A 26,640-nucleotide genomic window follows, 5' to 3' on the forward strand; every position below is an offset into this window, starting at 1 on the left:
TTCAGTTGGAGGGGGACTTCCCTAGTTGCTCTAGTCCAGCCTCCTACTCAAAGCAGTTTGAGTCAAACAAGAATCCTGGTGGATTATGAAGATGTTTGATAATCACTTGTCAAAGGAACAGACAGCAGCTAAGGGCACCCAGCCAAAAGATCCTTTTCCATGTATGAAGATGGGTGCAGCAAACAGTAGCATCTCCTGGGGTAGCTCCAAAAGCCACATTTCCTCTTTGTGCCTCCTCATAAGTTTTCTCTTCATAATTTCCTCAGTTCTTTTTCTTTTAACACAAGTGGTGAATGTAGAGTATCAGCATGAATAAAGTGTAATGCTTTAAAGAGGTGGAACTAATTAAATTTGTCTCAAGTCATCTTAACTAGTTTTATGCCCAATTATCTCACAGTCTGTGAGATCATTTTGTCACGTTTTTAGATGCCACAGCGCTTTCCTGTCTTCACAAACAGTGCTTAGTGCAATTAAGCTCATGGTTAGAATCCTCAAACACTTGGAGTTGGTGGAAATGTGACATGAAAAAATAAAAGTGTGTATATTGGTGGTTTCTAACAATGCACAGCACTGGTTGTGCTAAGCTACCAGCAGAACTGGACAGTAGCAGTAGGATAAATCACAGAATCCTAGGATGGCTCAGGTTGGAAGGGACCTCAGAGATCATCTCCTCCAACCTCCCCACCGTGGGCAGGGACACCTCTCAGCTAGACCTGGCTGCTTTAAGGCCTCATCCAACGTGGCCTTGAACACCCTCAGGGAGGAAGCAGCCACAGCCTCCTTGGGCAGCCTATTCCAGAGTCTCAGCACCCTCCTACTGAAGAACTTCTTCCTCAGCTCCAGTCTAACCCTGCTCTCCCTCAGCTTCAAACCATTCCCCCTTGGCCTGTCTCTAGACACCCTCAGGAAAAGTCCCTCTGCAGCCTTCCTGTAGCATCCCTTCAGGCATTGCCAGGCAGCTCTAAAGTCCCCCTGGAATCTTCTCCAGGCTGAACACCCCCAGCTCCCTCAGCCTGTCTTTATCACACAGGTGTTCCAGCCCTTGGATCATCTTTGTGGCCTTCCTCTTGTTGATAAAATCTTCATTCCAAGACCCAGCAATTCTGTTTCTCTGAGTGAAAAGTAAAGGCAGTAGAGACATGGCTGAAATTGAGCTGACATCTAGTTCTGCTTTAGGATAAGGGCCATATTATACCAACTATTATCTCAAGTGCTTGCTTCATTATGTAGATAGTTGCCAGGCATCCCCAACAGGGCTGCTGTTAGCAAATTCTGACATGAAACATTAATAGAATCGTAGGGATTATCCATGAACAGATCAAGTGAGATAATGTTGAGGGCAGATGCGAAAATGGACTTAGCTGACAAAGGGCAGGGAGCATGCAGGCAGTTTGGAGGCTGTGTGCAAAAGGGCCTTGCTTATACAGTCCAGAATAAACGTGGCTAAACTATCAAGTTCTGAGAGCTGAGGTGACCAGGATGACAAGCTGTCCTCAGCTTGGCCAATAAAGAATCTAATTGTTGTCTGCACTCTGCAGTCATCATTTCTGAAACCCAAGGATTTCATTCTTGTCATACATCAAAGCTGAACAGTCCAGGTCTGGATGTTCCATGGTCATTTTCATGTGTAGATCTTTCACAGATCAAAGCACAAAGCTGTCCATAGGCTGGTTTCAATTTGTGAATGGAAATGGAAATTCTTCAAACACTTACACACCTCCCCTCCAAAAAGCAGTTGACGTGTAAAAACTTTAGTCAAGAGGAGTTGGCTGCACACAATTTATTCTCTTAGTTTTCCTCAATGCAAGTATTTTTTATTGTAAATCTAGATGTGTGATCTGCTATGCTTTTAATCTTGTAGGTTACTGTTTGCTGATTTTTTGACTTTCAAATGTTTGCAAGTAACAAAACAGTGTTCTTCTTCTTGTGGAATATCTGCTATCTATCTCTGGTTTAAACCCCATCATGTAGAACACACTTGTGATAACTTTGTAATGCCCAGGGTAGGTTAACAGCAGTCCTTCAGTGAAAGCAAAAAAGGAGTCATGATCAATTTTGTGTCTGTGCTGATAGTGCTGGAGTGAGAGGAAGGCAAGTGTGGTGGCAGGAGTTTCTGCAAGAAGCACAGAGCCAGCAGTCTGTGTGCAAATCTGGTTTTTCTTTCCTGTGTGGTTTGGAAAACCAAATGCTTTTCAAAACTCTTCCATAGCACCCACATCTATAAGCATCTTCTCTTCCCAAATAGTTTTTTGTTGAGTATGAAATTGCTGTGGGACATGTTTATGTTAAAATACTGATACATTTAAATTATTGTTATTAGAAAGTAAGGGTTTTCTACAGCTGTAGCATGAGCAAAAGGCTTCATTCTTAGTGTTTTCAAACCTAGGAACAGTTAGAAAAAAAAAACCACACCTTTTTTTTTTGCATTGAAGTTCAGTATTCAGACACTAAATGTTTCCCAGAGTATGGAACCAGTATCAATAGGCTTGAGAAGTGGGCCAGTGCCAACTCCATGAAGTTCAACAAGTCCAAGTGCAGGGTCCTGCATCTGGGTCAGGTCAACCCCAGGCACAAATCCAGGCTGGGTGCAGAGTGGGTTGAAAGCAGCCCTGAAGAAAGAGCCTGGTTGCTGAGCAGCACCCCAGGAGCCAGCAGTGCCCTCCTGCAGCCCAGCAGGCAGCTGTGTGCTGGGCTGCATCCAGAGGAGTGTGGGCAGCAGGGCAGGAGAGGGGATTCTGCCCCTTGACTCTGTTCTTCTGAGACCCCACCTCTAGTACTGCATCAGGTTCTGGCCACAAGGATCATCAATGCAGAAATGTAGGCATCCGTGGGTTGGGATAGAAATGTGAGCAGCTTATTAAGATGTGCATGTGCACTGTAGGGAATTAAACAGCTCAAAGTTACAGTGCATCATCAACTCTCTGAGCTTTGCTTTAGTTTTACAATGGATCCAATGCAGAGGTAATGCTATGTAGAAAAAATAACTTTTAGGGGGAAACAAATGCCTAGTATTTCAAGGAGAAATCTCCTTTCATTGCGTGGAAGTTGTGAAATGAGGTTCCCCCAGCACCTTTTTCAGTTCCTTTCCTCCTGGAGTTAGGCAAAAACCATAAATGTGTAATGACTATTTTAAACATGTTCCTCTGGTTTTCTGAATGTTCATCTTTCAGGCCAGGATGTTTTTACTTCTCAAACTCTGTGGCTTTTGTTACCAGGAGTCTCTCTACCTTCGGTTTGGATATGCAGTCTTCATGTACGGCTTGCATCTAACAGGCTTGAGCTGTGTAACTTGTTGACTTGCTGTTTGAATCAAGATATTCATGTGACATAGCACCTTCTTAAGGATGCCCTTTGCTGTTGTAATTGAACTCCTGCCTTTTTAGCATGAGGACTGGAGGGAAGTTGTTTTCTCTTCCCTAAGAATCCTCTCTCTGGAACAGGGCTTGGAAGTAAAGTCTTGTCCTGCTTTACATTTCTCTCTTCTTCTGTCTTTAGTGGAGAGGAGGAAAACCAGCCTGCTTAGACCTATCACCCAGTAAAATATTCACATATATGGATAGTATTACATGGAAACACCACTCCTAATTAACATTGGCATGTCTGGGGCCATCCCAGCAGTTACTAATTTAAAAGCCTCAGTGGAAACTAATTGTGAAATAACAGCTGGAGCTGCCCATGTAGTTTCAGAAATGTAGCTTCTTAATTATCTAATACCAAAAGCTATTCAAAGCTAAATTTGTAGCTGGAGTTCAACTTGAAATATGTTCAGCTTTAACTCCCAACCTTATTTTTACTTGAAATGTCTTTAATTGTGAGCCGTCAGGGAATAGGCAGTGAGGCAGAACTAATTTGCCTGAATATAGAACCATAGAATCCTCCAACTGCTGAGGTTGGAATATATTTGAAATGCATTTTCTTATAATGTGATAGCAACAATAAGCTAAGTAGCATCACAAGAACAGCATTTCTGCAGCTTTATTTTTGTCTTGAATTCCTCAGCCTAATCCCTGTGTGCTCAACACACATACCCAATTTATATTATCATTTACTGAATCTTGCCCTGAGTTTGAATTTTTTTCTGTGTGCAAATTGGTGTCTGCTTTATAGACAGAGCCCTCTGAGAGAGCACTGCCATTGTTGTGTCCTTTAAGGGCCCAGTTGTTAGTAATCAAGGCAGCTCTTTTGGAAACTTTATTAAATGTGGCAGGAGAGAAGCCCATCGAGTAGATGTCAGTAAAGACTGCATCCAAGGGAACAGCCAATTCATTCAAACCAAGCAAAGATGGGCTCTGTACGGTTGCTGAAGGCAGATTTTGAAGTCTCCTGCTCCCTCTGAAGCAACGTTAATGTTAAGTACAACATCCCTCCTCGATCAGTTGTTTTTACTGTCAGTTTTGTTTTGAGAACCTAAAATGCATTCTCTCTGCATGATTCTCCCTTCCTTTCAGCCGGGTGCACTGCTGCTGACTTGGCTGAGGTGTTTGCACAAATGTGTTCTTCCCCCTAGCAGCGTCCCAGCCCGTCCTGAGGAGGAATGAAATGCATTTCATGGAGATTCACAGAATTGAGTCATGCTGTTGTGTGTCCGACAGTCACGCTCCAGGGGCAAGTAGATTTGAAAGAGCAGCCCCATAGATCTCTCTGCTTCCTTCAAGTCTGACCTGGAAGATGATGGGAATTTGCTTATGTGTTCAGAAGGGACTCCAGTGGTGAGGAGAACCACTCTGAGCTTGGGCTTCCCCTTCTGGAGGGGCCAATCCTTTCTTTAGCAGTGCAGGGAAATGCAGTGGTCTCCCCTGGCCTCATGTACTGGTTCCAGTTAAACACCTAGCTGGCTGTGACTGGCTTACACACACCATTCAGTGGGCAAATATGGGGATGAGCTCATGCTTTGTGTGCAAGCCTTCTTTGGGCTGTTTGCCTCACCCCAGTCCTTTGGCTTAGCAGTGAAGGAGTCCTGGTAGAGTGAAGATCTCAGTGCTTGGGACAGTAGCGTGTAGTTGTTCTGGCAGAACTGTGGAGTTTACAGTGTGGTTGTGATTGTTTCATTAGTCAGGTGTAGTTCATGCTGGCACCTGGGTGTGATTTAGAACTAAGCTGGGAATAGATGTTCAGAGTCCCTTCAAACTGGCCTGTGGCTTCAGTTCTCACAACTGACTTCATGTCTGACCATGAAGTTCTCAGATCAGACAGTTCAGCTATGAGCTTAGGAGACAGGCATGAAAGAGGCATCCCTTAAAAAAAGGGAGTGTACCAAGTGCTGAATACCCTATTTTATATCATTTGTTGTGCCATGTGCTCCATTTCATTCACTATTTAATAAAGATTCCATCATCTGACAGCTTAAGGTCAGAAGTAAGTAGCAGTTGTAAAGTGAAACTTCCACCAGGGCATTGCCTTCTGCATTTGCTTCCATGGAAAAGTTTCTCAGCTGTGGGTGATCTGAACTGCTGTATGTTCTGCAAAGGCAAGGCTAAGTTGATATGGGAGAGTCTGAACTCATTCTCCTTGGTCTTCTGATGCTTCTTGCTATCTCAAATAGTGTTTTATGACAATTAGTGTTTGCTGTGAGGTTCATATGGCATGGAGTTCTTGCAGATTCAGCATCGATGTCTGTGCCGTGTTGGTGGTGACTGAGTAGAGAAGAAAATGACAAGTGGTTCTTGTCTCAAGACAAGAGAATAAGTAGTTCAGCTCTCCAGCTCTGTGTGTAGCGAGCTGAAGGAGCTCAAAAAGTCTGGGAGGCACTGGGCAAATTTCTTTCAGTCAGGTTGCTGTCCTGAGCCTGTTTGTTGTGTAGGCACACAAGGATTAGCCCTAGGGAAGAGGTAGCACTGCAGTAGCCTGGGTTTGGATCAGCTTCATCTGCCATCATGCTTTGGAAACACGGTGCAGAATCTGTCACTGAACTAAGCTTTTTAATCCAGTTCTGGGATTCAGCATTAACATTATTAAACATGCTCTGTAATGGTTTAAAAAGGTAAGCAAGAGAGGCCCAGAGACAAATGAAAAATGCATGAAATCCCATTTTAAAATCCCAGGACACCTTTTACAGTTTACACAGGAAGCAACTTGAATGCAATGAAAAAAAAACTCAGATAAGCTATAAAAGTGGAAGCTAAAAGGCAATCTGCCAGCTACAGTCACTCTTGTCTGAGTTGTGTTGTGTGCCTTATGTTGTAAGCACCATATAGAAGCTTGTGGGATCCTTCTTTCAAGTTACCTCCCTTTAATGATACCTTTTGTCTAACCAAGGAGCTTTGTGTTTTCCCTTCTTACTGTAAAATACTGGGGTGAGCAAGGGGAGGTCTTTGGATCTCTGTTGAAGTGGGAGAAAATAATCAGTTGGTCCTTAGGAATTAATGGCAGTTTGAGAGTTGCAGTGGTCCCTCTTACTGAAGTAATGTTCAGTTCCTTTATACAAACTTCTCACCATTTCTTCTCAGGGTTTCCTTTGCTGAGTCTCCAACATGTGCTGGAATCCACATACCAAGGTTATTTATCTATCTTTTTCTGCCTCATTATATAAGACTTTTTCTTTCCCCCACCTGGAGTACTGCCTCCAGTTCTGGAGCCCCTATTACAAGAAGGATCTGGAGGTGCTGGAAGGTGTCCAGAGAAGGGCCACGAGGATGAGCAGAGGGCTGGAGCACCTCTCCTATGAGGACAGACTGAAGGAGTTGGGGCTGTTCAGTCTGGAGAAGAGAAGGCTCTGAGGTGACCTAATTGTGGCCTTCCAGTATCTGAAGGGGGCCTACAAGAAGGCTGGGGAGGGACTGCTCAGGATCTCAGGTAGTGACAGGACTAGGGGGAATGGAATGAAGCTGGAGGTGGGGAGGAAGTTCTTCCCCATGAGAGTGGTGAAGCCCTGGAATGGGTTGTCCAGGGAGGTGGTTGGGGCCCTGCCCCTGGAGGTGTTTAAGGCCAGGCTGGATGAGGCTCTGGCCAGGCTGATCTAGTGTGGGGTGTCCCTGCCCATGGCAGGGGGGTTGGAACCAGATGATCCTTGTGGTCCCTTCCAACCCTGACTGATACTATGAAAATGAACATGCAAGCCTCGGCTAAGGTAAAAATCTTAGTCTAAATTAACTTAGGTAAGCCTTTAACAGTGTTCTGCTCTCGATAGTTTTCTTCTCAACTCTTTGGGAGTAAATATAATTTCCATCATGTTTGGTTTCAACCATTTATTTTTTTCTGTTAATGGCTAAATATTTTCCAGTAAGAGAAAAAGGAAAGTTAGTTGCTTTGTAGCATTTTTAATTGTTGCAGGAGCTGATGTTGTGAATAATGCAAGTTGTGTGCTCCTGTTAGTGGGAAAGCCATAGCCCATTTGTGATGAGGCATTTGTTAACTTCTGTCTACGGATTGCAGCTCATTCCAGAAATAGCTGTGGGTTTTCTGATGTCTCTCACAGGGTTGTATCTATGACAAATTCATACCACAGTTCTTAAACTGCTTTTTGGATAGGAGATTTTTCTTTTGCCAGTGTCCTCATTCTCCACTGAACGTTTTGAAGTGTTCCTCCTTTGATTTTCAGTGATTTGACGACAGGGATTATCAGAAATACACAGAATAATTACATCTTGTTTGAGCAGGTATCACTATGGGATACTATTCAAAGCTCCCTCATCCTGAGCAGCCCCAGCTGCATTGTTTAACTGAGTGTGGCTCCTTGCCACCACTGATTTTCTGCCTTAGCTTAGTGGTCACCCGCCTTAAGTACAGCCAAGTCACACTGAATGTTTCTGACGTTCAAGCTCTTCCTGTGCACAGTGCTTTATCTGCTAATACTGCTGTGAAACCTGATGATGCTGCAGTAAAAGCACAGATGAAGAAGTTGAATACAGTGGGTTTGCTGATTTCAGAAGCTGTTCTGTCTTTTTCTTCCCTCCCTCGGTGATATAAAGGAGTTGTAGGACACAAAGACAAACGTAGCTCTCGGAACATTCTCCATGCCCTCTGATGCTTTTGGTTGTTAGGGTTTGGGTTTTCTGTGAGCAGGCAGTGGCCAACAGAAGTATCATAATGGCTAACAGCAGTGCATGCTGAGAATAATAAAATGCAGAGCTGATGTCAGGTATCACCATTGAGTTCAGTGATTGGCAGCAATCACAGATACTTAATTTTTCTGGCATGAGAGTCTGTCTTCTCCAGCAACAAACCAAACCATAAAGAAAGAGGTGATGTGAGTAGAACACAGGAACATCTATACAGAGATACTTCCTGTACTTACAGGATAAAGAAAGATTTGAGCTCTTCCTGATAACCAGGGTTATTCAACTATGGTGTCCCCATCAGAAGGACACAGAGCTGTTGGGGTGAGTCCAGAGGAGGGCCACAAAGATGACCCAAGGGCTGGAGCAGCTCTGCTGTGATGACAGATTTAGGGACCTGGGGTTGTTCAGCCTGGAGAAGAGAAGACTGCAGGGGGACCTTAGAGCTGCCTGCCAATACCTGAAAGGAGCCTCCAGGAAAGCTGCAGAGGGACTTTTCCTGAGGGTGTCTAGAGACAGGACAAGGGACATGGTTTGAAGCTGAGGGAGAGCAGGGTTAGACTGGAGCTTAGGAAGAAGTTCTTCAGTAGGAGGGTGCTGAGACTGGCACAGGCTGCCCAGGGAGGTTGTGGCTGCCTCCTTTGTGTGGGTGTTGAAGGCCAGGTTGGATGAGGTCTTGAGCAGCTGAGTCTAGTAGAGAGGTGTCCCTGCCCATGGTGGGGAGGTTGGAGGAGATGATCTCTGAGGTCCCTTCCAACCTAGGCTATTTTGTGATTCTAGGATTTAATCTTTGTATCTACCAAATTTCAAGGAACAGGAAGAAACTTGCCTGTTGGTGAATCCAGGTGCAGAGCCCATGTGGAATGTTTCTGATTCCCAGTTTTACACTGGCTGTGGAAATACACGTGTATGTTTACTGACGCCACATCCAGAGGAATGCAGTGCTCTGGGATGTGTTGGTTCAGACTCTCTTTTGATGCACTTTAGCCTTCAGACAGCTTGCAGTGCTTCATTCTCCATGTTCTTGGCACAATAAAAAAATGCCTGATAAGTTGTGTAATGACAAGCATTGTACAAGTTGCTTTCTAAAAATAATATTTGAAATGCATGTATTGTGTTCTTCACACATTGTAGCTCATAAACATAAACAGCTATATTTACTGAAGTGGACTCAAACTAACTGCAGATGATAGGGTTTGCTGTTTCCCAAATGGACAGTGTGGAGAGCTGCTTGGTTGGTTGTCTGTGTGTTTGGATCTGTGCAGTGTCCCTGCTTTATTTTTTCAGCTCCAGGCAGAAAGTAAAACTCTGCAGTTTTCTTCATAACCATCACTGCTTATCTTGTTGGTGCCTCATGAAGTTGATTGTGCTACCCAATATTGCAATCTGTAGTCTTCATGGACAGCTGGGTGGGGAGAAACTGAATGAAATCCAGCAAGGACAAGGGTAGAGTCTTGCATCTGGGAAAAAACAACCCCAGGGGCCAGGATAGGCTGGGGACTGAGCTGTTGGAGAGCAGCTCTGGGGAGAAGGATCTGTGGGGTCCTGGTGGACAGAAGGATGCTGGTGAGCCAGCAATGTGCCCTTGTGGCCAAGAGGGCCAATGGCATCCTTGGGTGGATTAGAAGGGCTGTGGTGAGTAGGTCAGACAGAGAGATTATCCTCCCCCTCTACTCTGCCCTCCTGAGGCCACATCTGGAATATTGTGTCCAGTTCTGGGCCACTCAGTGCAAGAATGACCTCAGGGAACTGCTTGAGAGAGTCCAGCAGAGCCACAGAGATGCAGAAGGCAGTGGAACATCTCCCTGTGAGGACAGGCTGAGGGAGCTTGGAGCAGAGGAGCCTGAGGGCTGCCCTCATTGCTGGTGATAAAGATGTGCAGGGCAGTGTCAGGAGGACAGAGCCAGGCTCTGCTCAGAGATGTCCAATGACAGAGCAAGGGGTGCAAGCTGGAGCAGAGGAGATGCCAGGGAACAGAAGGAAAAACTTTTTCCCTGTGAGGGTGCCAGAGCCCTGGAGCAGGCTGCCCAGAGAGGTTGTGGAGTCTCCTTCTCTGGAGACATCCAAACCCACCTGGATGTGTTCCTGTGTGACCTGCCCTGGGTGATCCTGCTGTGTCAGGGGGCTTGGACTGGGTGATCTCTGGAGGTCCCTTCCAACCCCTAACATTCTGTGGTTCTGTGATGTTGTGAATACAGAGGGTTATTTTGAGCAGGTGAGGATGACTTTTGCCTGGTCCTGCCCTGTACGTGGAGCTTTCTTAAACCCCCCATTACAAACCATCTCTAGCAAGGTTTTTGTGTAGCTGAGTAGTGGGCTTGAAGTCAGTTAATGTGAGAGCTGCTCTTTGCTGTTTACCAAAGCAATGATGTATTCTGTGGTTTCCTATGTCAGGATGTTGTTGTCTAAGAAAACATTGTCTCCTGCTGCCAAAAGTTACCTCAGCAGCTGTTTATAATGACTGAGAATCCTCTTGAGTTTGGCTCTGCTTGAGGAGGTAGCATAAGGAAGGTAAAACTGACTTTAAAGCAAGAAGGGAAGAGATCAGACTTGCAGGTAGGAATGTTCAAGCCATGCTTTCAGGACCATCCATTTTAGGCAGGTGGTGGGTCTCTAAAAAAGAGGAAGGACTGGGAAGAGTGGGAGTGCACCAAATTCCTTGCCTGAAAATAGAACACAGTAGATACAACTATCGTGCAGACATGCAGCCTGTCTGGAGAGGAGACTGTGGCAACTGTCAGAGCTACCCAGTTCCACTCTTTGCCATGGTACTCATCTGCAGACAGAATGAAAAAGGAGCCAGTGCCCAAGAGACACAGGGCAGGAATTTGTCCAACATTAGTTCAAAACAGAGGAAAATCAGCTGCTGTGTTTGTACTTCTGCTTCGCTGCATCCATCCTTTGAATCGGTCTAGCGCAGGCTAGCACAAAAGGGTTTGTCACCTCTGTACCTGCAAGCAGGAATCACATCTAGTAAGGGCTAGATCTGCACACAGATCCAGTAAGGGCTAGCAAAAAGGAGCTGGAGGATTTCTTCATCGTCACATAGTGTGTGTAGTTTTCAAATGCTACTTTCCTGGCTTGTTTTGTAGCTCTCAGATGAGCTGTAAATGAAGAGATCTGACTTCCTCACAGTGGGTCTCGGGGTTCTGGCCCTTCAGCAGCATGCAGTAATGGCCTCAACATGAGCTGGTGCTTGCACAAACAGCTTACAAACAGCCTAAATGGATTTTAGGAAGAAAACCATGGAAGTTGTGTTTCCTGTTACATGCTTGTGGTCATCTGAGATTGGTTGTGATCTTACTGTTATTATTGACCCAACTGTTGTGTTCTACACCACCTGCCAAAAGGTTCAGATGGGACAGCAAAGTTATTTTGAGAAGGGGAAAGCAAATAAAATTGTAACCACTGTAGTCCATTTCAGCTTGGGAGAGCAGCATTTGTGCTAGAGGTCAAGAAGCCATGAATTTGGCTTGCTCTGTTCCCCTGATTTTATTTCCTATGAGGATGTGCAAAGCTGTAGAACCGAAAAGGCTGCAGAGGTTTGGTGTGCTCAGGACTAGGCCAATTCGGCTGCAGTTTAACTTGGTCTCATCCTTCTGGGGAGGATGCAGCTTATAAATGGGGGGGCATGTGTAGGGAAACATTTCCTGTGGAAAACCAGAGCTGTGTGCTTATGGAAATGCCTGCATGCATAGAAGTTATTTGGGAAGAGGCTGTGTTTTGATCCTTGTGTAAAACTGGCAGGATCTGCTTTGGGAAAGCCATAACTGACTTAGTCAAAATACCAAGGCATTACTGACTGATGCTGGTATTTAACAGGTATGTGTAAAATAGGTGTTTCTTGGAATGGATCATCAAGAGAAACAAAATCTGTTTGCTTGGATGGCAAAAGTGTATTTGAGGGATCAGAGGAAGAATTTTGTGTTCTGTAGGAGAGCGTTAATAGTAGGAAAGTGTTAGGCTGTGATCCCTCAAACAATACAAACATCTGGCCCCTGAGATGTAAAAGATCAAAAATTAATTGGATCAAATAATAAACAAACAAATAAATAAAAGATCCAAATACAAAAAGATCCAATGAACAAACCTCATAAGAGAGTGTCTAGCAATAGGAAAAGGGGGAATGGTTTGTAGCAGAGGGAGAGCAGGGTTAGATTGGATCTTAGGAAGAAGTTCTTCAGTGTGAGGGTGCTGAGACTCTGGAATAGGCTGCCCAGGGAGGCTGTGGCTGCCTCCTTGGTTGGGAGTGTTGAAGACCAGGCTGAATGAGGCCTTGAGCAGCTGAGTCTAGTTAAGAGGTGTCCCTGCCCATGTTGGGGAGGTTGAAGGAGATGAACCCTGAGGTCCCTTCCAACCCAATGCAGTCTCTGAATCTGTAAAAGCTGCTCCCAGAAGAACAGATGAAAACCAATCTTTACTGTGAAGCAGAAGACAGAACATTTCTTTGTGCAGCTGAAATTAGGAGTCTAAGCTGTATTTTATGTGCTTTAGCAGATTATATGAGAGGTATTTTTAGTGCTCTGTTTTCAGCAGTGCTTCACAAAACATACTCTGATATTTACATGCATTAGACCAAGTCTGTAAGCACACATTGGCTCACACAAGAATCTACCATGGGTTTGGGTGGTTTGTGAGAAGCAAGCAAACAAATAAATAAAATAAAATAGCCCCCAAAGCAAAGCCAGAGCTGCATTCATATTGATGAAATAATGCCTAGAAAGAATAATAAAAGACACAGTTGTGGTGGTTAGATCTCTCTGTGTAGAAAGTTGACAAATACATTCTTGAGATTTTAGAAACCACATTTAATTTTGAAATAGCCCTACTGACACACCAGATTTCAGTGCATTTCTGCTAAGCATTTCAGAAGGCTGCAGGGCTACTGAACAATGCCATCAGGCTGCTTCACCAGCAATCCAAAAGGGCTTTCCTGCTGCTCACACGCCTCTGTGGGCAGGTGCAGTACGTTGCCTCAATTGCTAGCACAGTCCACTGGTGGCAACAGCAATGGTGTGAGCAGTCTGAGCTGTTTGCCTTGGAGCAGCATTGGGATTGCACTTTGGAATTGGTTGCATGCCTGTGCTCACAGATTGCAAACAGCGTGTGCATCACAGCTTGAGCTGGGCTGCCTTAATCCTTATTTGTTTGCAGATTGTTAGCATCAGTGATTAAACACATAGAAGAATGACTCAGTTCACTGTGGAGGCAACAGTTCTGTAGTAAGTGATGACTTGGCATAAATCAGCAGACTAGAATCACAGAATCTTGGAATGGCTCAGGTTGGAAGGGACCTCAGAGATCATCTCCTCCAACCTCCCTGCCATGGGCAAGGACACCTCTCAACTGGGCTTCTTTTTCTCCATTATTCTTGGTTAAATTTGAACAGTGGAACAGTTGCTTACAATGAAGTTGTGGATACTAGTGATACACAGGGATTCTGGAGGACTTCACTGGGACATCCTTTATCCATTCAGGGGATAGGAATTTTTGAGTATATCTATTTGCATATCTCCCTTTGAATTCCATGGAAAGTAGGCAACTGGAACACTTCTGAAGATCTGCACTTAATATCATATTTAGATGTAATCAATAATGGCAAAATGGACACCTTAATGTTCTTAACTTTGCATGTGATGGGTCTGGCTTTGACTTTTCTTGCTGATTTTCTTTTGGTTTGGGGTTTTTTTTGTCATTACAGGAAAGCACTGAACCTGGGAATACTTCGAGACCCTGGATCAGAGGTTGAAGACAGACAGTACCAGATAGATCTTCAGTCTATAAACATTGGTACTGCTCACTGGAATCAGCTGAAACCAGAGAAGGAAAGTGGCAAAGGAGGGGTTCTGACAGAGAGTGAGAGGAATTCTCAGAATCCAGCCCTGGAATGGAACATGGCCAGCAGGTAGGAAGCTCTTAACTTACTCTTTTCTCTAATTACATGGCACAAACACTGCAGGGACCACTCACAGGACATCTGAATCAAGTCTCTATTGGGATTGCTTCACATTATCAGCACATTCCCATGAAGTTTGGGATTATCCAGTTGAAATGCATATTACTATTATTGTTACAGTGTAGTTACTGTGTGGTTCCTGTGTGCCTTTGTTTCCATGATAAGCTCTTTTATGGGCACTCTATGTCCATAGAAATAGCTCCAGGGCTGAGACTTCAGCTTCTCAGTCTACAAAGCAATGGGAGTTTGGGGGGTGGGTTCCCTTTTCTTTTTTGAAAGATAAAGCATGGACACACTGGTGTGATCTTACACATGTCAGAAGTATTCAAATATCAAATAGGGGGAGGTGGTAATTGGTAACTTGTGAGGGTTTCAAATTTTTATGTTAGTTTTAATACAGGGTTTTTTATACCTGAAAAGTCATGCATGTGGTTTACAATTATATAGACTTTTTAGCCGCCAGGGTTCCCTTCTTTAAAGTGACAGGAAGAAAGTCTGATGGCCAAGAGCAAGCTTGCAGAAGTCATTTTGTGGATTGAGAAGCGTTTCTGCTGGAAGCAGCCTGTTTGCCAAAGCATGTGTTAATTCCTGGTCATTTCACAGGCCTTTATATCAAATTTGTGCAAAAGCAATGCAATTTTTCTGGAATGAGTGCATAATTTTATGGATCCTGAGGTAAGATTCCTCTCTGGATTGAGGGATAATCCTAGAATGGCTCAGGTTGGAAGAGACCTCAGAGATCATCTCCTCCAGCCTTTCCACCATGGGCAGGGACATCTCTCAGCTAGACTTGGCTGCTCAAGGCCTCATCCAACCTGGCCTTCAACACCCCCAAGGAGGAGGCAGCCACAGCCTCCCTGGGCAGCCTGTGCCAGAGTCTCAGCACCCTGGCACTGAAGTACTTCTTCCTAAGCTCCAGTCTAACCCTGCTCTCCCTCAGCTCTAGACACCCTCAGGAAAAGTCCCTTTGTAGCCTTCCTGCAGGATCCCCAGGCAGAGGGATAAGGGAAGACAAAAATTGATGTGTTGCTGGTTTAATTGTCAAGAAAAAGGGGAGAGGACTCTCGTTTTCCTGAAAGTTTGTCAAGCTTTAGCCCAAGAAGCTACTCAGACTGGGCTTTGTAAGTGATGTATTGGTGAAAGAGCAAGAGAGCAAGAGGAGGGCTTGCAAGAAAAGATGGGATCAAGAATAAAAGTAGCAATAAAACCAGAGGAGTCATGGGAATAGAGGTGAATATGCAAAGACAGCAATAGCATCTGTTCTTCATTGCTGAGATCACCTGGCTCTTCCCTGTCTTGTAACTAGTACCTCTTTTTTAACTAACATAATTCCACAGACAATTTATTCTCTGACATTCTTAACCTTGAAATGATAGATCTGACCTTCTAGCTGGGCCTTGATGTCAGGCAAGCAGCCCATGGAGTTCTTTCCCACAAAGCAGTGTAGGTCCACTGGCATTTCTTAAGAGATAAGACAACATGAATCTCCAAAGGACTTCTGTGCAGTTTGTAGTCTAAGCTGACATAGCAAGACCATCTAGTGAGGAACTGCTTTTTCTTTTCCTTCCTCTTGGTGACTGAAATCATCTTGTTGGCAAACTTGGTCTGAGCTGTATGGGTTTAGATTTAGATAGGAAATGTGGTGGTATTCCTGAAAAGCTGTTAAGAGTAAGGGAAGCAGCTATTACAGATCATCTGAGATGGTTTGGGCTTTGGGGTTTGGGTCTTTTTAATAACTGCCTAGGAAGTCTTCCTCAGAAGGCTTCCAAAATAAAACTTTATGAGAATGTATTTGACAAATAAATATGTCCTTTGAAATTGCTTTTGAATGAATCTTCTACTTGATATTTATTGTTGCTCAGTTGTAATTAAATGCATTAGCTTTTCCTGGCTGCTATGTAACACAGTATTTGCTTTCCAGCTTGAATTTGTTTAAAGAGAAAGTTGGTCTGAGTCTTCTCTGGTCTTCTTTTGCCTAAAATTTTACATGTTTACTGCAGTCCTTTTTCAGCATGTTTGCATTTTTGCTTTCTGCTTGGCAGTCATTTTGCTGCATCTGGGTTTATTTTATGGACTTTGGAAGTGGTGTGCTGAGAACTGGAAGAACCACCATTGAACTCTGCCATCCTCTGAGATCCTCCAGAGTGGCTGCCTGGTGTTTTCCATGGTGCTCAGTGCTTCCAGGGGTGTTTAGCTCAAGACTTCTTGCAGCTACCGCAGAAGCTTTATGCTCTGACCTGTCTGTGATGCAGATTTCTGTTCGAATTCTTGAAGTTTCTTAGACATGCTTGGCCTGGACCATAGTGAATGACTTTTGCAGGTTATTTTAGAGTTATTTCTTTGGGTTAATACACTGCTGTTTGTGTTTGTTTACAGTTTAGAACCAGTGCTCTGGTTTCTCACATTCGTTGAGTTTTAAGGTTTTTTGGGCTGTTTGTTTGTTTGTTTGTTGGTTTGGTTTGATTTGGTGTTGTTTGTTTGTTTTTTGAGATCCACTTCCATCCTTTTTTAATGTGTAGGTTCTGTGGGAGGGGGACAGAGCTGTTGCAGCAAGTCCAGACAAGAGCCACAAAGATGATCTAAGGGCTGGAGCTCCTCTGCTATGAGGATAGCTGAAGGAGCTGGGGAGGTTCAGCCTGGAAGAAGGCTCCAGGGGGGCCTTAGAGCTGCCTTCCAGTACCTGAAGGGATCCTACAGGAAGGCTGCAGAGGGATTTTTTTCTGATTGTGTCTAGAGACAGGACAAGGGAGAATGGTTTGAAGCTGAGGGAGAGCAGGGTTAGACTGGAGCTGAGGAAGAAGTTCTTCAGTATTAGGGTGGTGAGACTCTGGAACTGGCTGTCCAGGGAGGCTGTGGCTGCCTCCTTGCTTGGGGGTGTTGAAGGCCAGGTTGGATGAGGCCTTGAGCAGCTCAGTCTAGTTGAGAGGTGTCCCTGCCCGTGGCAGGGGAGGTTGGAGGAGATGATCTCTGAGGTCCCATCCAATCTGAGCTATTCTGTGATTCTATGATATCATACAAATGAATATTTGAAAGCTTTGAGATAATTTATCATTGAAATGCTTTAATGATCTTTAACATAGAAAGTTAATCCTGCAAATCTTCCCCCCCCTCACACCTTTTCTGGAGTTGTGTCTTTCTTGTGCCTAATCTCATGGCTTTGAATGTATTTTGCACTTTCAGTCTGTAATTTGGAAAGCAAGCAATCTTGCTTTGAGACAAAGTGTGGGCTGTTGCAAGGTGTCTAGTTTAAAATCCTTTCAGAAGGGCTGCTGTGAAGTGCTGGTGTCCTGATGCCTCCTGTGCCTCTGCTGGTCACCCCAAGAAGAAAGGGACGCTCTGGTGGGCCTGATGCCACCTCTGAAAAACCCATCCAACTGCTGTGTTCTAGTGTACTGGAGTGAGGAGCAGAAGTCATAAATCTTTCCATTATGAAATGTTTTTGCTTCACTGTAGATGTTATAAAAAGCTCCCTAATGGTGTAATATATAAAAAGAATACTGGAAACAGTCAGACAGTTCTAATAAGGTTGTGTACAAATGAAACCTGTCCACATTTATTCCCCTTACCAAACAGCATGTGGGGAACTGGGAGTACTTAACCAAAAGAGGTTTTCTTGATTGAAAACTGCTTTTTCAGCTTGCAGATCTCCTCCTCCCTCTCCCTCCTCTCAATGGAAAAAACAACAGCCCTGAAGGAACTAAAGAAATATATCCTCTCTCGAGGCCTCGCCCCCGTCCCTCTGCACTCCTTCTGCAGCTCCCAGCAGCAGCTCCTGCTTCCTGCAGCCTGAATAAACTCTGCTGAAAAAAAACATAAAATGGAGAATTAATTGAGCCTAAAAGCAGGACTTCTCTGTGTGGTAATGAATTGAGTGTGGCAATAGACTGCGGGACAATTTTGTCCCTGGCATACCACCATCTGGAACAGCTCTCTGTGACTCTCATTGAGTACATCAGGGAGCCAGTGATCTGTTGTACAAAACCGACTCCAATACCACTGCTGCTTTGCAGGGCTCCTCAGAAGGGTTTCTTGCAGATTCTTCTGTGAATAGTTTGCATTTTCATGCTTTCTTTGAAAGCTGTGGTGCAGCATGCCAAGTTCTGATGTGGAATACAGAAAGAAAGAGGTCTGTAGATGCAGCTGTAGGAAAGCAAGGACATCCCCTGTGAATCTTTTGGGGTCAAATGCAATACATTTCCATTCCATCCTGTATCTCAGTTGCTGTGTTGGTTGTACCTGAAGCCATGGTTGTATTCACACTGTGCAAAGCCTTGTTGAATACGAGGGACCACATTATATTCTTTATAAATACACAGCAAAGAAATGTGGGATGGTGTTCTTAATAAGATGAAAATTAGTTTTGTTGAGACACAATTGTAGAGCAGTATTTGTGCTCTACAGCCAGATGGGGTATGTTTGTTCATTGTCCCATTTTGGTCAGCAGACAGTCCTCAAAATGTTGCCATGCTGTTTCACTGCCTTGGCATCTGTCTCTGCAGCATCTCAGACACCTGAAAGAATGTGAACTGTTCTTCTTCATACTAGGAGATGGATTCTGAGGCATGATGATGTCCTTAGTAGTTAGGCATCTACTGATTCATATAACTACATGGGAGACATGCAAGAAAAAATCAGTTTCCCAAATCCTCAAGTAGCATGCTACCCATAGATTCACAGAATGGTTTGGGTTGGAAGGGACATTAAAGAATATCCAGTTCCAACCCCCCTGTCATAGGCAGGAACACCACCCACTAGCCCAGGTTGCCCAAGGCCTCATCTAACCTGGCCTTCAAAACCTCCAGGGAGGAGGCATCCACAACCTTCCTGGGCAACCTGTTTCAGTGTCTCACCACCCTCACTGGAAAGAATTTCTTCCTAATCTCCAGTCTAAATCTGCCCTCCTCAAGCTGTAGTCCATTTCTTCTCATCCTATCACTACAAGCCCTTTTCAAAAGTCCCTTCCTGGCTTTCTTGTAGCCTCGTTCAGGTACTGGAAGACTGCTCTGAGGTCTCTCCAGAGCCTTCTCTTCTCCAGGCTGAGCAGCCCCAACTCTCCCAGCCTGTCCCCATAGGGGAGGCTGCATAACATCTTTGGGTTTGTGTGCTTTACACTACTAGAGAAAACTGTTGGGTTCTGTGGCCTGTTCCATGCTACATCTGGGATATTTTTCAAGTCACAGAGTTCTTATTGAGGATTCAGCTCTCTGTAGGTAGCAAAGTTAGATGGCACGAATCAGCTCTCTGTTGTCATTCATGTATTGACTGTGTACGAGGCAGATGTTTCCAAGCTTCACATCTGGGTTATGATCAGCTCTCACTGGCCAGTGTTTTCTCTTTGTTTCAGTTATTTTTTTCCACACCAGAAGGCCAAGCTCTAGTCCTTCTTGTGCATTTCCACAGCTTATCCAGTCTCACATCATTGCACCTCCTTAATTAGTGCAATATAGTCTCTTTGGCAGGCCTTCCTTCTCAGATAAATTCAGTATGCTTCTGAATGGATCCAGTCAAGTGCTGATGAGTTGATGTACCAGGTTTTGTTGCTTTGATTGCCAAATTCTGTTCCTTGTGGGTTTCTTCTCTTTACTTCCCACATTTTTTGTCATATTAATCATTACGATGTCTTTGCTTTCAAGGCACTTCCAGACCCCTGTCTCTTCATTTCCCCTTACATGTCCTCTTTCATTTGCTGCAACCCATCTACATTCACTGCTCATCAGACCTTGTCACACCCTCACTGGGGCTGCCACATTTGATTTTCCAGGAAGCACTTCCTTGCCCACTGCTAGGCTAACCTGTATGTTATAGAGGCATTTCCTGTGAGCATTCACAAAGTTACTGCAATGTCTTCTTCCAAAAATTTCACTTCTATTATAGTGTACTATGAAAACTCTTTAAGGACAGCTCTCAGGTTGCCACTGTACACATATGGTGCTGTTAGCTTTTCCATTCAACTTCCCTGTGTGGCAGTGTGTTTTTTCTTGTGCTTCAGTTGTAAGCCTTGGAGGACAGAGCCCATTTTTGTGCTGTGCTTTTACAGCGTGGGTCCATGATCCATCACCAGAGTTCATGTTGTCCTGCAGATACAGCTCAAATTCAGCCCTGTGTAAAAGATACCTCCAGGCCTTATCACAACTGCTTTGCTGCCTTGTTGCTCTGTGCTACCATATGGTCTTTCAAATGTGCTGTGCTTTTAAGTGTAGATGATCAACTGCTTTAACATCTCTAAAAGTACTAACTTTTCCTTTTTTTTTTCCCCCAAGACAAATATGTAACACATGCACAAATGAACCATGGCATGAATGCACTGCAGACATAGAGCCATCATTATGCTCTTCACAATCAGGTTTTTTCATAAGCTCATGTGGCATACACCTGTGTTAAGTTACCAGTGCACTTAGGTGCAGTGTGGAAGACTTAATTCAAAGTGGAGTCTGTCTCATTGCTCCTTTTGTGGTCTTCCTCATGTCCTCTCCTTCCATTATTTGCTGTGCTCTGTTTGTATTTGCTTCTCTTTGTATTTACAATACTTGACTTGGCTGAGCTTCCAGTTCAGCAGTTAGAAATGCAGAGACCAGTAAGCAGAGCAGGGCAGGGATGCCACGTAAGGATAACATTAAATCAGCAATCAATATGTATTTCCCCAGAAAGGCCTTTTAAGGTGCAGTGTGTTGGGTATCTGGAATAATAACAACTGAAAAATTAAGCAATGGGAATAAGTATGGACTGAAACATACACTGAGCAGTGATTAAAGAGAGACAATGTGGGTTTGGGGTTCAGCAAATGGCTTGCTTTTACAGCTCCATTTCATCTGTTGAAATCATACTTGCTAGTGTTTTTATGCCCTTCCGACTGGAAGTGTGTGTGCTTTCAGAGAATTATCCTGCTGCTGAGCTCTTTCATTTTCCTCAAAAACAAAGGCATTTCTTTCTCATTGTATTGAGAAGAGGAAGCAGGAATGGAGTAGAAAGCCATCTGGTTTAAATTTAAAATGAAGGTGATGGCAGGGAGTGAAACATTTGGAGAACTGGCAAAATCTAGGACCGTTTTCTCAGCTGAAGATGCACACTGACCACTGACAGGTCTGCTTTTGGATTTGGGGGTCTAATTAGCTGACCAAAATGTTAAAGCTTTTAAGGTAAGGTAGTGTTTTGCTTACCCTCACTGACTAGCTTGCACTTAAGCGTATTGCATGCACTTAGAGCAGCAGCAGGCAGCCCAGCCTGCTCAGCAGTGTTCATGAAGGCCATTTGAAGCAAAAGTTTTAGACTTCTGCTCAGTAGATCCTGGGTCTGTGCTCTGTAGCATCTGCTGGATGTAAACTACAGCACAGGACGTTCCACACAACACAAGGAAGAACTTCACTGTGAGGGTCACAGAGCACTGGAACAGGCTCCCCAGAGAGGTTGTGGAGTCTCCTTCTCTGGAGACTTTCAAGGCCTGTCTGGATGTGTTCCTCTGTGACCTGAGCTAGATTGTATGGTGCTGCTCTGGCAGAAGGGTTGGACTCAAAGATCTCCAGAGGTCCCTCCCAACCCCTGACACCCTGTGATCCTGTGATCAACTCATGTGTCCTGTTGCAGTGGGGATGGCAAAGTTAAAAGTAATACAGGGAGACCTAATTGGTGTGCAGATATCTGAGGAGTTCTCCATAGGTCTCTTTCCCTCTTCTTTGTGGTTCAGTCCTTTCTTTTACCCCATGGTAGGAATTTGCATGCTTTAGGGTATGATTTTGACTTGCACTGACCCACAGTTGGGAATTTTCAGTGTTGCAAGCACAGGAAAACTTCCCTTGGATGAATAACTTTGCAAAGGTGTTCAGTTTTCCTTGGTGAAATGCAGGGATTTAGCATTTCTGTAAATGGTGATAGGTAAAAGGAGTTATCAGAAAGCTACCTTGCTGGAAGGGTTGTCCCAGGAATTTGAGCTGTATTGTCTTTTAGGGGCTGAACACCATCTTGATCTCATTACACTTTTTTCCTGATCACAGGCCCTCAGATGGCATTTTGTGGCAATAGTTTATTTGACCTGACCCAGAAGATTCTGGCTATTTGGAATGTGTTGTCATAAGCTATTAGCAATCCATCTATAACAGAGTTGTGCCTCTAGGCTTAGTTTTTGGTTAAAGGGGCAAAAAATAACAGCCACCTAGCTGGAAAACAAATGTAATTACCAAGTTTAATGGCATAAATATTCTTGGCAAGCAAATGCTGAGATGTAGATGAAAAGGGTACCAACTAAGAAGAGCCAGTAGCAGTGGAGGAAGACTGAGATCTCTCCATTTCAAGGCACTTAAAACACCTTGGGCAATAATTACAAATTTAATGTGTGAGGCCCAGAGTTCCATGGAATTAGCTCGTTTAATTTTTCATCTCTGTGATTTTTCTGTCAGCTATGATGTCATGTGCCAAGCTTCTAATGTGTGAATTCAAACAGTAATCAGGCTTTGGGATAGCTGTTCATAAAGTGAAGGGCATCCACAAGCAACTTGGGAAAATAGTGATAGTAAGAGTCTTGTTCAAATGATTTTGTGTAGTTCATTAAACAGTACCATAGAATGGCTCAGGTTGGAGGGGACCTCAGAGATCATCTCCTCCAACCTCCTCACCATGGGCAGGGACATCTCTCAACTAGACTCAGCTGCTCAAGGCCTCATCCAACCTGGCCTTCAACAGCCCCAGGGAGGAGGCAGCCACAGCCTCCCTGGGCCGCCTGTTCCGAAGTCTCAGCAGTAGAAGAAACAATGTTCAATGCCAAAATTGTCTATGTGTAGAAGGTTTGAGAAGTTAAATCTTCAGATGAACAACTTCTGTGAAATGAAGGCAGAAATCTGTGTTCAGGGCTGGGGTTAACATGATTTATAATGGTAATATTTAATGCTTATGGAGGCAGCAATCAAATGCCAAACCGGTGTTGAAGCAGTTTCGTGCTATGTGCTCAGTGTAAAGAAGACTATTGGTTGGCTTTGCCTCTCAACAATTTATGATGTCATTTCACCTTTTCCTTTGTCTTTTCTCTCTTTTGTTGCCAGCATAAGGCGCCATCAGGAGAGGAGAGCCATTCTAACTCCCATTCTAACAGATTTCACAGTTCGAATCACTGCGGCTCCTGCCATTATCTTCACCAAAATTGATGCTGCAGAGAACTTACACCCTGAGGTTAGTACAAAACATGAACAGAAGTAGCACAGCTTTCAAGATGTGCACAGTTCTACTGTTTTCCCCTTCCACCATCTGAAGTGGGCAGCTGTGTCCTGAAACACTGAGATTGCCAACTGGGAGCAAACAAGTTTTAGGCACTAGCTTCAAAGTTCTTCTGCTGGAGAAGGGATTTGTGTAGCACTCGTTACTGCAGGCAGCCTGTCCAGGGATAGATAAGCCTGTTTGCAATTCAGAATATGGGAATCCTTTGATGATTTCCAGCAGTAGGTTTGAAAGATTTGTGGTGGAAAGGTGTCCAGCAGAGGTGTGACAGTACAGTGTTACCAAACATGATCTTCACAAGCCTCTCGTAAAGAAGCCTGCAAATGCAAGCTATAAGAGGACAGTTGAGCTGAGGTCTTCTAGCCAGATTTTCAAGCCCACAGATTGCCACAAACCATCCATTCCTCAGCCATTACTGGGAGTACTTCAAGATACTCCAGATTTAGCAATTGCTTTTACCAGTCTGTGGGTCAGCTTGTTGCATGTCACACACCAAAGGTATTGGCTCACTCTTTGACATTGGCTTGTAGCTGAAGAATTTCAAACATTTCATGTAGGGGAAATATCAGAAAGTTTTTGTCAGCTCACAAGGAGTGTTTCTCATAACAGCTCCCTCCTGGGAGAAGCAGAAGTGGTGCAGGAGCATAGGGGCTGTTAGGTGTGCATTGCAAAGTGTGGTAGCTGTACAGTGCTGGAAAATAACAGCTAGTATGGAAACTAACAACTGACAGCTTCGTGTGCTGTGTAAAGGGTCAGCACAAGGGCAGATGGAAATGAATGTAAAAAAGAAATAGCTTAGGAGGTGACTAGGATGCACAGAAGCTCTTCAATTCAAGAAAGAGAAAATCCTGAGCTTTACTGATGTTTAGATTCAATACTTTCAGTGTTCTCTGCAGATGTTATTTTTCTTGTTCTCTGTTCCCTGGGTGATGTTCCTGATGAAGGGACAGTCATTTAGATCACGAAGACCTTGAACACTGTGCAGCCTTCTTGTGAGAAGGAGCAATACTTCTACTCACTCAACCCTTCTGCATCGGTGCTGGTTTCCATCTCTTCATTGTTTGCCAGCAGTGCTTTTGTTTGTGCTAGGTAAACAAACCAGCGGCCAAGCTGTGCCAATAAACCAGCGGCCATCCAGCTCGCTTTGCCAAGGCGTTACCGACAGTTCACAGGCAAAGGGAAACCAATCAGAGGGCTTATCAGGAAGTTCCAACTCGTGATTTCATCATGAATCAGGCACACAGAAACCAGCCCAAAAGCCCCATCCCTTTATTGGAAGGAAAGGGCAGTTGGAGTTCTTGCCAAGGCATAAAAGCTAAAATGTGATAGTGCACTGTTGGATGCTACCAGAGGATGGAACAAGACCTCTGACACCAGATGGGTTCCTTGCAAAATTTGTCTTGGTAGTTGTGCTGTTAAAAGCAAAGCAGAACCACCACTGCCTCCTGAAAAGACCAACTTCACACTGTATGCAGGGCTGAAGTTCTGACTGCAGCCCTGAATCCCAGTGCTGATGTGAAAATGCTTTTCCCAGTATTTCTCTGTAGCATTTTCCCTTGATTTCTCCACAGGAAATTTTGGTGTGTGGTCACTCTTTGGAGGTGAATGTGACAACAAACCTGGATTTCTTCCTTAATGTGGCTCAAGTACAACTGCTTCAGCAGCTAGTACAAGCCAATATGGTCGGACTGGAACCTTCCAGTAGCAGCACTGAGGTAGGTTCTTCTCTGTTGTTTTAGAGCACTGTAGTTCTGATCAGGTGTGTGCATCATCTGGACAAAATGATGGAGCTAAGTGAAATGCATGTTTTATTATTGGTGCTTTGGTCTGCTTTACAATGAAGGCTGATATTGTGCTAACAATAGGATGAGTGTTCTTCTCCCAAGAATACTTCTGCAGTAAGAATGGCAGTGGATACATCTGGAAGGGTCCTTCATCTTCTGAACCATTAATCCATCCTTTTCCTTCTGGAATCTGAAAGTTGATACCTCAGTTTGAATTGAAGGCCACTCACTAACTGTGACAGACTTAGAAGTTGAATTTATTTAACTTCTGGGCTGATTTGGAAAAAAAAAATATAGGAAAATGAACACTTTGCCCCAAGGAAAAAAAATCCCTGTTTCTTGTATTCAAAACTTTGCCTGAGGAAAAAATACCTATTTCTTATGTTCAAAACCAGGAATGTAATCAGGCTGGCAGCATCTTTAAGACTGTAGAAGTTACTGTGTGACAAGGCACCAAATCCACTGGAATGGCTGCTGGACTTAGTGAGAAATCTTCACAAATAAGGACAAGAGTTAGGGAGAGAGCTAAAGAGCAAGACAACGCCAGCTATTGCTTGCCAAGAGTCTGGCAAATGGGAGACCTGAAGAAGCTTTTCTGTTTCCTTTCCCAGTTCTCACAGATTCAGCGTGCATGTGAGTCTGGATGGAAGCAAGGAATGCTCTAGAGCAGCCAAACCACTTACATTTCTCTTTACTCACCCTGTCAAAACCCCAGAAGTTGTTTTTATCTGCTAATCCAGGCATCACATCCCTCTGGCTCCTCCATCCCTTCCCAAGGATAGAGGGAAATAAAGGGCCTTGTTTCATTGCCATTTTGAACCACACAGACAAGAAATGCAATGGATCTTTCTTTGCCTTGGATACTCTGCAGACACAGGGCCTCTTTGGGAGGTGAACATTGTAAGTAAGCATCCATGGGAATATCTTCAATCCATCACTGGTGGAGCACTGGTTTCCCATTGTCAGTGGAATGGATAGACGCAGAATATTTGAACAGATGCCAAGCGTTTTACTTGTGAGTTGGCACTGTGCAGCATTGCTGCATGACTGCTGTGGACTCTACAAACTTAAAAGCCATTTACTGCATTATTTCAGAAAGCTCTTGGTTGGCCACATCCCAGGGCACCTATTTGTATTTCACTGATAGGAAGTGTGGTGCCTGCACAGGGCTATTTGTACTACAGACCTGTTAATTATTTCCTTGCGAGAACTGAAGCATAGTTTAGATTGGAAGACATCTGTAGAGAGCTTTCTTTTACATCTTCCTAACTGCCCTCACTCTGGCAAGTTTTTATCTTTATATCCCTTCAGAATTGTCCTTGATGCAACTTTTAACCATTGCCTCTCAACTGTGGCCATTACCATCTAATTTTAGTGGTCCAGTGTGGTTTTTAGCCAGATATTCAGTTCACACTGTGGAAAGCTACCCCAACTCTGCTAAGGTCAAAGCAAATGGATTTGGTGCTCCAGTCTAGTTGAGAGGGAGCCCTGCCCCTGGTGGGGAGGTTGGGAGTCGATGATCTATGAGGTCTCTTCCAACCAAAGCCATTCTAGGATTTGTTTGTGAAGTTGAAAGGAACAGAACACTTTTGGTTAAAGATTGTTTTGGTATTTGTACATTAATTGACATCACTGAACTGTCACCTGGTCAGTCACTTTCAAGGGGATTCAGAGCAAAGCTTCTTTTCAGGGACTTATGAATGAA

General features: G+C 44.2%; 1 protein-coding gene across 1 annotated transcript in view; it reads left to right on the forward strand.

Annotated features, from left to right (window-relative positions):
* VPS13B (vacuolar protein sorting 13 homolog B) overlaps window positions 1-26,640 on the forward strand; it is a 327,037-nt gene that overhangs the window by 180,352 nt on the left and 120,045 nt on the right. The window contains exons 30-32 of the mRNA XM_054167231.1: window positions 13,696-13,899; window positions 22,980-23,106; window positions 24,723-24,866. Of these exons, the coding sequence (XP_054023206.1) occupies window positions 13,696-13,899; window positions 22,980-23,106; window positions 24,723-24,866 (475 nt within the window). The remainder of the gene's footprint in view (window positions 1-13,695; window positions 13,900-22,979; window positions 23,107-24,722; window positions 24,867-26,640) is intronic.

The sequence above is a fragment of the Dryobates pubescens genome, chromosome 14, assembly GCF_014839835.1.
Source record: "Dryobates pubescens isolate bDryPub1 chromosome 14, bDryPub1.pri, whole genome shotgun sequence".
In the NCBI taxonomy this organism is placed as follows: Eukaryota; Metazoa; Chordata; class Aves; order Piciformes; family Picidae; genus Dryobates; species Dryobates pubescens.